The sequence below is a fragment of the Eupeodes corollae genome, chromosome 2 (assembly GCF_945859685.1).
Source record: "Eupeodes corollae chromosome 2, idEupCoro1.1, whole genome shotgun sequence".
In the NCBI taxonomy this organism is placed as follows: Eukaryota; Metazoa; Arthropoda; class Insecta; order Diptera; family Syrphidae; genus Eupeodes; species Eupeodes corollae.
Genome location: NC_079148.1, coordinates 114,792,479 through 114,805,546, shown reverse-complemented (window position 1 = coordinate 114,805,546; position 13,068 = coordinate 114,792,479). Strand labels below are relative to the sequence as shown.

The 13,068-nt window shown below is 32.9% G+C and overlaps 1 protein-coding gene across 5 annotated transcripts in view; it reads left to right on the top strand.

The window, feature by feature from the left end:
- LOC129946247 (cell adhesion molecule Dscam2) overlaps positions 1 to 11,821 on the top strand; it is a 209,739-nt gene extending 197,918 nt beyond the window's left edge. For 2 of the 5 annotated variants that reach the window (XM_056056371.1, XM_056056370.1), the window contains exons 27-33: positions 507 to 670; positions 737 to 883; positions 943 to 1,265; positions 1,330 to 1,402; positions 1,814 to 1,963; positions 2,044 to 2,215; positions 11,587 to 11,821. In XM_056056371.1, coding sequence (XP_055912346.1) covers positions 507 to 670; positions 737 to 883; positions 943 to 1,265; positions 1,330 to 1,402; positions 1,814 to 1,963; positions 2,044 to 2,215; positions 11,587 to 11,728 — 1,171 coding nt within the window. In that variant the 3' untranslated portion in view covers positions 11,729 to 11,821. Of the gene's footprint in view, positions 1 to 506; positions 671 to 736; positions 884 to 942; positions 1,266 to 1,329; positions 1,403 to 1,813; positions 1,964 to 2,043; positions 2,226 to 11,586 lie in introns of all 5 variants that reach the window. The other 3 variants (XM_056056373.1, XM_056056372.1, XM_056056374.1) reach the window with 3 other exon arrangements.
- The last annotated feature ends 1,247 nt before the right edge of the window (positions 11,822 to 13,068 follow it).

Sequence of the window (13,068 nt, the reverse complement as noted above, 5' to 3'; positions counted from 1 at the left end):
CTTTCTAAATTAATTGGATGAATAAAAACCTTTCACACGACTCAGAATAATTGATATTTTTGTTATCCAAACCAGCTACACTGATATTTTCAGTATATCTAACATTATAAAAAGTTCATCAACTAAATTCGATCCACAAATCCGTTCCGGATAACATCGGCTAAAGCGGATATCCGATGTTTTCTATTCAACCTATTTGGATCCATTAAGATTTTCAACACCGAAATCTTCTTAGGTACATTTTTCCAGATAACTTCTGACAATTCTGATATCCAAGAATGAATTTAGGATACCCAACAGTAAAATACATTTTCGGCCTAAATAAAGAGACATTCAATAAAGCTTTTAAAGAGCTCGGATAACAGTGTTTCCATGTATGAAACAGTAAGACGGATTTGTCAGGATATTCAATGTTTGTTTGGATATCCGTTTATCTGGATATCCCTTAAAGAAACAAATAGTTCAACCAAATCAGGAAACAAATTTAACCGTTTTATAATTTTCAGATCCCAATGGAACGTTGTGTCAAACCACATAGCACCGACAGAGCGGATATTCACCGTAAGCGACCTAAATCCAGGAACTAAATACCAACTCAAAGTCACTGCCCACAATAATGCTGGATCTACAACAGCTGTGTACAACTTTACAACACTCTCTCCCCAAGGAGGTATGCCTCAAAGTTCCTAACTTAGACCTCAATTTGTTTAATAAAACATTTCTTTTTCTTTTGCAGTTCTTTACAACACTGATCATTCAAATCCTGTATCCCACATGAGTGACAGCCCATTCTATGCTAATTTCAAAGTTCTACTTCCACTGTGTCTATCAATGTTAATCCTCTTAGCTTTAGTTGGAGTTGTTCTTCTCATTCGAAAGAGAAGTAAGTTTTTTATTAGCTTGGCCTTGGAATAAAATCTAACCAAATTTTCTTCGATATAGAACTAAATAGTCAAGCTCGTGTACCACCATCTTCCATGGCAGAATCCCCATCATTGGCCAATTTACAAAACAAACAAAACCGGGATCAGCAATATCTAGCTGTGCGTTGTAACCCTGGTAATCGAAATTCAAATTCCAACGATTCTGGCAGCTTTAAAGCCGAAGGCAACGAATACATCGAGGACATTTGCCCCTATGCGACTTTTCAACTAAACAAACAAACCTACAGCGAAAGTTCGTATAGTGGAAATGTTTATAGTGGGCCTTATCACTCAGTTCGGGGGTCTTTTGTATATCATGATGTTAAGCCCGATAGTTATCATGTAAGTTTTCAAACTCAAAATGTACCCATCAATGTAAAAACTTACAAAATTTGATTTTTAATAGACTAAAGAGCCAGAATACACGAAAGTCCGACGAAAAGGTGGACGCCTGCGTGATCCACACTCAGAGAGCCAAGGTAATTTCAAATCTATGCTATAAGTGTCCTTCTACAGCCCCATCCTTAGCTTTAAGGCCTGTTGATTATTTTCTATTTATCGAAATTTTTTAAACACCATAATCATTCATGAAATCATCATCAACATCATTATATTTTCTCATCCTAACCTAACTAACTCATTTTGCAACATCAATCTCAACATCTCATACACAAAACGAAATACACCACACTTCATACATCATACATGTGTCAAAAATGCTCCTCTTGCAAAACCTCCTTCAAAAAAAATCCCCCTCTTACCAACGAAAAAAAAAACCTGATCCGATACTAAAAAAACCCCTCTCCCTATCCATGATCATCCTGCCAAAAACATATCGAATGTCATCTTGCAACAAAAAATCGCCCATCAAATCGTACTAAACTTTTTAGAATCGGACAATCCAGGTTCAACAGATTCCGAAGTTAGGAAAATCCTAACACTTCACATACCAATTACAGAATATGACACACTCGGCTCCGAGTCAGACAACGACGTTAGCTCTCGCGCCGTCAATTCGGCCAAATATAGACCGCAGAGGGGTGAGTTTCAAAAATATTATTGAGTTGCCTTAAAATCTAAATGCATTTTTATTTTTTATTTAATTCTAATCTCTAAAAAGATCCACAAGAAGAAACGTCTTCATCATCAGAGACAACACCTACAAGTATGTCACGCAAATCGAAACCGCCGTTTTCAACTCGTAAATCAGGAAAGTCGGCGGCAAATGTGCCAAAGCGACACGTACGCAGCTCCAGTGGGTACTCTAGCCACAACGAAGAAACCACTTTTAGGTAAGATATGGTAAGCGATGTTGAATATCTAGTTTGCATGTTAAATTAAATTTAAAAATAATAATTAATAATCAATTGATGTTGTAATTAATTCGCTTAAATATTGGGTTTTAGTTGAATTTGATGAGCTTCATATTTTTTGTTTGAAAAGAGTTTTCCAATGAGAGGATTTTGACAGCTGTCACTTATGAACATGTCATTTTTACATTTGACAAGTGAAAACTATGCCATTACAAAATTGTTTAAAATCTTCTTTGTTTGAGATAAAATATATGGATTGAAATAAATATCCATTCATTTTTATTGAAAAAATACTAATTTTTCTAAGACCTCTTAGAAAACTCTTATTGGAAAACTTTGCATAATTAACAAAATTTTAAATATGTTTGATGATTTCTCTACCAATCTTATTGCGTTCTGACTTTATTTTTAACAAAAATTGACATTTTAAAAATAAAATTTAAAAAACTAATCTAACCAAAAATCTGACATCATATGTAATAGAAAAATAAAATGTCAGTTCCATAAATGCTGAATGCTTTTCTTATTAGTTTAACATTGGAGTATTGGTTAGGTTAGGTTAAGTTAAAATGGCTGTTAATGATGGAAAACGGACACTCTTAGCCCAGTTTATTGGCCCATTGTGATACCACATGAATCTTGAGGCTAAGCTCAATTTGAGTGCCTTACGAAACGTAAGAGGCTGATTATGCTAATATGATTTAGATCGTTAAGAAAGAATAATTCTTCAGTTTTTGAGCTAGCATAGGGCATGTACAGAGAAGGTGAAGAACTGCTTCCTCCTCTTCCTCGTCCATGCGGCTTCTGCAAGTCATTTAAAAATACGCCTATATGCGTGGAGTGTTTTCTAAGAATTGCAGAGTGACCAATGTTGTTGTTAATCCACTGCGACGAAGCCTTGAGGCGAACAACAGAGCTTGCAGCTATGTGTTTGATAAATATGTCAAGAGATGTTAGGTAGAGTTAGGAGTCCCGCAGATGGGGTCGTGCCATACTGCTACACCGTACATTAAAATTGGGCTACAGTAGCTTTTTTGACTCTTTCCTGTACACTGCGTTTCCAAATTAGCTTTTTATCTAAAATAAGACCCAGGTATTCAGCCTCGCCTGAGAATTTTGATTGGGTTCATGTAATAAAGGCAGGGTTGATAAACGGAATTTTGTATCTCCTGAAAAATAAGACGAAATCGGTTTTGTGTGGTTTGACACCCATAGTCCTGTCAATTTAGACATAAAAATAGTGGTCAAATAACAAAAATTCCGACAGAGCCAAATTTTGGTGGAGACCTTGGGTTTACCCTAAGGAATAAAAATTGAAAAGTCCCCATCAATCCCATGCGAGCTTAAAAAGTTATTCGGGGTCAAAGGTCAACATTTTAGGTTTTTTGGATTTTTCTCAAAAACGGTAAGTTTTATGACAAAAATACCTCAGACCGAATTTTTAAATCTCAATATTCTCTACAAAAATGGTCCTTATATTTTTTTTCTAAGTATCACCGTTCCCGATATATCGCGTTTGTAAGAGTTATGTTCAACATAATATGCACACATTTCCACACCACCTGTGAGGTAGTGCACTCGGTGCGTTTTTTTTAAAGTGGTTTCCCCGGTAGGCCTATTCCACAAACCATTATGATGTTATTTTGAGAGATAATATGTACTTATTTAACTGTATGATGATTATTAATGTTGATTTTGGTTACTGAATTTAATTGTCGTCCTGGTTTCTTCTGATATTTCAATCTGATTCATACTCTTCATACTCATAATCAACTATCATGTCTTCTCCAATTTCTTTTTCTTCTTCTTCCTCTTGCTGGATGTTCATAAATTGTTCAAATTTATCAGTTGTTTCTTCATCAAAATCACATGAATCTCCCTCTGTTGTATTCAATTGAACATTTGAGCAAGACAGACCTTGGCAATTGGTACACGCTGGAGAACACTCTAACCCGACTTTTCTACAGCCGCATTTGGCACTACAACCTTTCTTGCAATTGCAAAAAATAGTATTAAGAAGTTTGTCTGGAGCAGGGTGGTGTAAAGTTCGAATCGGTTCCAAAATATTATTTATAAATTTCCAACCCCAGTCTTCAGGGTTCAGTTGATTGCCTTGCCACGTCTGAACTTGATAGTACACTCGATACAAGTGTTGAATAGCAGATGCCGATGTTGGAGGAAGACAAGATTGTTGTACTTGCTTGTTATTTCGTGTATTTTTGACAAAGGTTAAATATCTGTATACTTATCAATGCAACCTATTTTTTTGGAGCTCCATAAACAACAAGAAGAAAGCGAGTTCCTATCGTGATTATTGTTTGAAGTGGAGAATTAATATCCGTAACTACTTTTGCGCAATCAATTAAATCGTTTTTTTTTTCAAATAATTTTAATACTGAAGTTTTTCCCCTTCTGTACATTGCCGATGTAGTATAGCAGCCGGTTATTGCATGTAAAAATAATATATAATTTTGGCATTTTGGATAAGCTGTTAAACTTTTTGAAGAATATATTTCTGTTCGCTTTTGAGCCTTTCCAGGTTTTAGGAAGTAAATCATTTTATCAATTGGAGTCCTTGCAATAAGTAGTACCAACAAATCAACATCTTCGCTCACTACAATTTTTGTGTTTGTTGCATTAAATTTTTCTATTGCTGTTTCAATTATGAGGACATCTGTGTCATTCTGAGCTTGTTTCACTTCAACATTTCCAGCTGTCAATTTTTTACTTAACATGGAAATGAAACGAGATTTATTATTAATGTTACCAAAAAACTGTTGTTGGTTTGGTGGAACCTTCATCAAAGATCATATGGGAAATCGAGGATGTTTTAGTAGTTCGACGACGTTGTTCTGCAGCTTTAATATTCTTTGTTGTGTCACTATAGCCATCAAATACTACCGTCAATGAATGACTATAATGTCTATATAAATACTGAACATATTTTTCAAAAATAACGTTGAAGGTTACATGATGGAACATGATGTAGTAGATATCCTCCATCGACAATATAAGCAGCGCCCAATTTTATCGCCAGTATTAGGTCTCAGGAAAGATTTGTAACAACTGTCATGGTATTTAGCATCAGAAGCTATTAAATCATACTCAAAATTAATACATGCAATGACAGCTTTTGATACGTCATCAGAACGATCTTTAGCTAATTTCAAAAGGGATTCTTTAAAGTTAAGTGTAGAAACTTTGTAAATATTTTTTCGAAGACTCTGCGGTTTCTTTTTCTCAGCCTCTTCATCTGCTTCATCACGACAAAATAAACAGTTTTTTTTTAAACAAAAGCTGGATTCGCTTACTCGCGCTCTAGTACGAGGTGGACTTACTTTTGAACTACTGGCTTCTTCATTTTCCCGTTGTCTTTTTGCTGCAGAGATTGAACTTTTCCGGGTGTATGCTTTTCTGCAATCCACGTGTATTGTGACGGACTTTTCACTTCTTAAATACTCAATAAACTCATCATTTCTCGCAACACTTGCATCGATTAAAGTTTGCATTCCACGACTAACCACAACAGTTTCATCTTCAGACAAAAGTTTCTTGCAAATAAAACAAAATTGTTACATTTTTTAAAAATATTGATTAACACAACCTCTAATAGTCAACGCTTCTAATAAATACGTATATTCACTGGCACAGAACGTTTAACAATAAAAGAAGCAGGTATAAGAACGACACGAATATTTATATATGGGGCAAATATGTGCATATTATTTGGAACATAACTCTTACAATCGCGATATCTTAGGAACGGTGATACTTAGAAAAAAATATAAGGACCATTTTTGTAGAGAATTTCGAGATTTACAAATTCGGTCTGAGGTATTTTTGTCATAAAACTTACCGTTTTTGAGAAAAATCCAAAAAACCTAAAATATTGACCTTTGACCCCGAATAACTTTTTAAGCTCGCATGGGATTGATGGGGATTTTTCAATTTTTATTCCTTAGGGTAAACTCAAGGTCTCCACCAAAATTTGGCTCTGTCGGAATTTTTGTTATTTCAATTGTCTAAGTTGACCGGACTACCCAGTCGACATCGATCAGCCCAAAGTATTAGTCTTTCTAAGGCATTTTGTAAAAGTTCTTTTAAGGTATGAAGATGCTTTCCTAAAACTTCTAGAGCACCGTCGCCCGCATATGCGATCACTCTGAAACCCTCCGCAACCAGACTAGGTTCCAGTGGAGACGTGAACATCACCTTGCAGTGTCCCTTTACTAACGAATTGTCTGCCAGAAGAATTGCTCAGTTTTGAGTTAATTATTCTGCTAGTCAGCGTTAAATGAATTAACTCCCGAAGCAAACATGATAGTGCTGATGTGTCCATGTTGTTAAAGGCAAATTCGATGTCAAGGAAAGCAACCATAGTGAACTCTTTATGATGGAGCGAATATTCGGCGGTGCGTACTAAAGTGTGTAACGCTGTTTCAATTGGTTTAACTTTACAGCAGGCATGTTGAGACGAAGACAGAAGTCTTGTATCAATACTTGACCTTAAATGGATATCAATCAATCTCTCCAAGATCTAAAGAAGGAATGATGTTAGACTTATAGGTCGTAGATCTTTAGGATAGACTTGAGATCATTTACCTGCTTTGGGTATAAAATCATCCATGCCGAGGGAATATGGACCAGGTAAAGACAGCTGGTAAAAATTTCCTCAAGGATTGGTGCAATTATCTCAGAAGCTTGGCTGGTATTATTTTGTCTGGTCCTGCATATTTAAATGGTTTGAAGCTGTTGAGAGCCCATTGTAGCTTGTCTCTTGTGATCAGATTTTGTCGGTATGTTGTATTGGAAGAAGTGTTTTCCTGAATTCTTTTCTGACCGAGTCAAGCTCTGAAGCCCACCATTGTGGTTTCCTCTTTCCTCTTATAAGTGGACAAGACATTTCTAGCGATCTGTTCATAGCTAAGGTGAGGTCATTGACTTTGTTGTCAAGTTCGTTAGTGTTAGAGTAGGGACTAGATAGTCCAGGTTTTAGTAAACTTTGCAATTAGTTCCTGTATGAAGGCTAGTCAGCTTTCCGATAATTTCGAAAACCCAATGGACTAGGGTTTTCATCCACATTGATATTGACCTGAATATATCTATGTTCAGAGAACGAGTGTTCTTTGGATACTTTCCAGTCCAAGAGCATATGGTGTATAGTATCGGAGAGAAGAGTTATGTCTAGGACTTCTTGTTGAGTTTTAGTGATGAACTTTGGTTCATTTCCAACATTACTTACTAAGAGATTCATTTCCAACATTACATTGGAAGACATCGGGAAAAAATTTTCCTCGGAATTTTTCCCATTTTTCAAAATACTGAATGTGAATTTCATCATATTTAAATCCAATTTTAACAGGCCAAATTTAAGCTGACGAATAATAATGGCATTTCGCAATTCGTCAATAAGGAATAGTAGGTGATCCATTTTTTGGCTCAAGGCGCACACCTATGAGACTAGTATTGAATGAAAGCTTACGTTTAGCCTTAACTATCTGCCAAATATTTTTAAATTTTTCTGTAGGGATTTTGTGAACGTGGTATGATGGTTAGTGCGTTGAACTGTCATGCAAGAGGTCTTGGGTTCAATCCTTTCATCTGTGTCATCTAATTTTGACAAATCTTCCAAGAGTAATTCTTGTCATGATTCGTTCGGATTTGGGTTAAAACTGTAGGTCCCCTTCATTCCTGACAACATTAATGCACACAGACTTGGTTGAGAGTTGTAAGTCACTAGGACCTAGTTTTCAACGAACTGTTGCGCCACCTAGTTTATTTATTTATAGTGGGGTTTTTGAGATAATTGGACTTGAAATCTACCAAGAGCATACCTTCCAGCTCATCCATTAGGTGAACTAAGTTCAGTAAACCAAATATTTTGTTTCTTCCTTTAAACGAGTCCCACGTTCCTCGATTTTTTTTGCAACACAAAAATACGGCCCGCAGAGACTTAAGTCAAATAATTTACACAAAGTCAAAAACAAGGCGTTTCTTTGAAAACCAAGTCAAAAAACTTAACAGGCTTGCTCTCTTCTACCAAAACCTAAGGGAACTTCGTAGCAAGACTGCTGACATTTTTCTTAACTCCCAATCATTCCCACACGACGTATTCGTTTTGACAGAATCTTGACTTAATTCAAGCTTTTCCGACGAAGAACTTTTTAGTGAAGAGTTTGAAGTTTACAGAAACAATTGTCATGTTGGAAATGCAAAGGATTTAGGTGGAAGTAAGAAAATACACATTTCTCGTCTTCTGTATCTTTTCCGTTTGAACTATCAATTGAACTGGTCTGTGTACACATAATGGTACAGACTACAGACTAAGACTATTTTCATTTTAAAAGTTTATATTAGTTCTAAAGGGTAATAGTCTGTTTATAGCGAACTCTCCTTGGCGTTAGAATTTGTTATCAGTTTGTCCTTTTTGGACTCCAATATTTTACTTCTAGGTGATTTTAATTTACCACACATTGACGGGATTCCTTCCCAAGACGAACCCTGCCTTGAAGCCTCTCTTTCTCCTTCACAATTGGAACAATCTCTTCTCGATAAAATCCTTCTTACTGACTTACAGCGAAAAAGCTGTATTAAAAACTCAAAAAATCGAATTCTCGATTTAGTATTTTCTTCTGACGCTGTTAGAAGTCTTGTTCTAGAATCGTGGTCAGGAATTACTAATATTGATAAATTTCATCCCCCCTTGGACATTTTTCTTGACTTAAGTAATAACCTTACTGAACACAGTAATACCTTTGATTGCTTATATAGTTTTGACTTCAGAAGAGCTAATTTCCAGTTGTTGTCTGAAGATTTGACCATTTCTGAAATTGCTGATGCATTAGGTTAACATTGACGAAGCAGTTTCGAATTTTTATAAGATCCTTACTAATTTTTAAGAAAAAATCTACCCTTTAAGAAATCAAGATATACTTACATTAACTACCGTTGGTAGGTACATGAAAGAATTGCGTCAGATGGCTTTCCAGTTAACTTCACTTACAAGAACCATCCATTAGATAAAACTATTGATGTCTTTAACGCTTTCGCAACAAATTTCCGTGAATCAATTGTTAATAGCCGTGAAGAAGTTGATGAACTGTATTTTCATAATTTTCACTCCTTTTCGCAAACTAGCTGTAGTCACATCCCTATGCTACAAAGTACGATCCTTAATTTTTTATCAGCGTTGAAAGATGACTGCTCAGCCGGTCCCGATGGTATTCCCCCGATAATATTAAGAAAGTGTAGTAATGCTTTAATTGAACCCCTTACGTTCTTATCCAAACTTTGTCTAAAAACAGGCAAATTTCCCAGTATATGGAAGAAGTCATTTCTAACACGAATTTTCAAGAAAGGTAACAGGGTGGATATAACAAACTACAGGCCCATTGCAAAGCTTTCTTGCATTCCTAAATAGTTTGAACAAGTTGTAAACAACTTTTTAGTAAAAATCTCATTTGTGAACGGCAACATGGTTTTGTGAAAAAAGTTGAACCTCACATTCTCAAATATATGTTCAAACGCTTTAGAACAAGGTTATGAATTGTATGCACTGAGTTTTCTAAAGCTTTTGACCAACTTAGCCATGTAATCATTTTATTTAAACTCCAAACTGTTGGTTTTCCACCATTTTTCTTAACTCGCATAAAATCATTAGCATTAGAAATTGTCATTCTGAACCTTATGTTGCTCAATCTGGTGTTCCCCAGGGTAGCCATTTAGTTCCATTTCTATTCATCTTGTCTATTATCGACGTATCGTCATGTCTACCCTTAAATGAAGTTTTATTTTTGCTTATGACGTGAAAATTGTTAAGATAATAAAATCTACCCATGATCGTATCCTTTTACAAGCCGACATTGATAGCTTCACATTTTGGTGTGGTAAAAATAGCCTTACCCTCAACCCTTTAAAATGCCAGACGATAACTTTTACTAAAATACGAATCGGTAGTGTTTTTGGTTATTGTCTGTTGTTGTTGATGTAATATCAAAAACTCCGTCGCGTCTCCACAATTAAAGATTTAGGTGTTCATTTCTGTTTGAACTTAGAATTTACACATGACATTAGTTTTATTGTCAATAAGTCAAGATCTATGCTTGGTTTTATAAAACGCTGGGCAAAGGAGTTCAATGATCCTTTTGTTACTCTTTCTTTCTATAATTTTCATGTTCGTAATCATCTTGCATAAGCTTCGCAGGTATGGACTCCCCATTACGGAATTCATAGAAAACGTATTGAATCAATTCAACATAATTTCATTCGATTTGCTCTAAAGGCTCTTACTTGGGATGATCCTTATGATCTGCCTCCCTATAAATATTGTATATTCTGCTTCTTTAAATGGAATCTCTCCATAAGAGGCGTGTTAGGAATGACTTAATATTTCTTCATCAACTCATTAATGGTGAAATTGACGCCCTTTTTTTGCTATCTTGTGTAGATACATTTGAATTACCGAGGCGGAACTCATCACCTGCGTACTTTTGACTTTATAGATATTGACTTTCATAAAACTAACTATAAAAGGAATAAAGCTTTTTTCAAAAAGTATAGCACGTAAGATTATGATTTAGATTTCATATAAAAGATATACGCCCTGAGCCAAGGCTCCATAGACAAATTGGCCATCTCCTTTCGGGGGTTATTTTATCCACTTGACAATACATTCAAAAGTAATTAATTCAGTTTATGTTTATAAGAAGAGATGAAATAAGATCTTTCATTTTCCAAAAACAGCTGAAAACTGTATTACAAAATATTTTATTTGTTACAATATCTCAAGTTCAAAAAATTGAATAATACAAAAATAAACTCATCACTCCCATAGAAAAATATATTTATATAATTAGCATGAAATGTTTAAAACTTTTATTCATAACAAAATAAACTATTTTAGAATTTTGTACTTAAATTTTCAATTTTTCTTTTAAAAATATTTACTTTGTAGTGTATAAGGCTATCTGAGCAACAATACCAGATTAATGATGCTTTTTATTTGATTTTTCCAGAAAGTGAACCATTGCTGTTTAGACAAGAAAATTCCGCATCATCTGTAACTAAAACATTTATCATTGTCATGGTACTGTTGCTTTGATATCATCTCATTAATATTTTTCCATTCTTATTCTTTTATTGTTTATTTCTTTTATTTAAAATGCTATTTTATCGCTTTTTATCATACAAAAATAACATTGCTTTGGCTGTTTTCGTATTTTTCTATAACTAAACTTTTGTCTCTTTCAATACAAAAAGAATTCGTTGCATGTGTTTCAAAGTTTTTTAAAATATATTCATATAGTTTCTATCGATTTAATAAAATTTTTATTTTTCTTCTTCTTTTTTAGCATATCGAATTATCCAAATTATCAGGACCATATAAATCCTCCAGCAAGATTCTCAGATAATGGTGAGAAAAAATCACAAAACTCACCACGGATACGTGCCAATCCAAAACTCCAAAGGGAAACATTTCAAATAAATGTGTAAAACGTTAACTTTTAAATTCAAAAAACAAAAAAATGTCTATACACAAAGCACACAAACTGCAACTACAACAACAAAATAAAACTATTTTTAAAACCAAACAAATTACAAAGTTATAATAAAACATACAAAAAATAGAAAATATACTTCCATAAGATTTAAAATATAAAATAAAAAAAAATTAAATCTCCAATAAGAAAAATATAATTCAAAATAAATCTAAAAATTCTTGCATGCCAAACAACAACAACAAAATTTCAACACCACAAAATCATTTTTTTTACCGAATGTAATGTATTAATTTTATGTAAAAATTAATTTATTAATTCTTAGCATAAACCAGTAAAAATAAAAACGGAAAAAAACCTAATAAAAAGACTTACTTAAAATAAATTAAAAAATATGTATTAAGCAAAAAAAACAAACCATCAAAATAATAATATAATTATGATGAGTAGATTCTACTAAAATACGCCTTAGACTATCTAAGAATTATTGAAATTAAATTTACCAAAATATTATTAAATAATAAAATTAAAAAAAATAATGAAAACCTTCAAATTATTGACAAAAATAAAGAGAAAAAAATTTGCAAACAAAATCTGTATTTTTTTAAATTAATTTCAATAAGTTTTTCTTATAAAAAAATTAAAAATTTAAATAAAAAAACATTTTTTTTGTTAATAATTAAAATTTATAGATATATTTACTATGAAATAAAATAATTTGTTAGATAGTTATAAACAAAAAAGTAAAATAATGAAAACATATTTATATATATACATTATATTATTATAATAATAAAAACTATATAAAAATTACATAAAAATAATAACACAACAAAAATTGTAATCAATAAAACAAAATGGCAAACTTTGTAAATAGTGATATATAAAATATATATATAAATAATTGTAATATAATTGTAATATTTATAAAATAAAATTAGAACAATTAAGGAAAAGCCTATACTATTAAAAATAAAATTAAAAAAAAAACATCAACAATAACAACAAGAAAATATAAAACAATTAAATTAACAGGATATTTGTAAAATAAAATCCAAACTTTTTTGAATATAAAATAAACAATTACACACTTTTTGTATTTTCCCTTTTTTTAAAGGCCAGTATTTTAGTTTCTTACTTTAGTTTTTAATAATTATAATTTTTTTACAAAATCAATAGGTTATAAATAAAATGTAACTCAAACTAACAATATGCCAAATAAAATTATTCACACTAAAAACACTTATGCAGACTAATTTATTAAAACTCACCAGAACTTCATTAATCGGTTTTTATAATTTGCTTCTATGGCCTCTGAATCTGTCAAAACCTCTA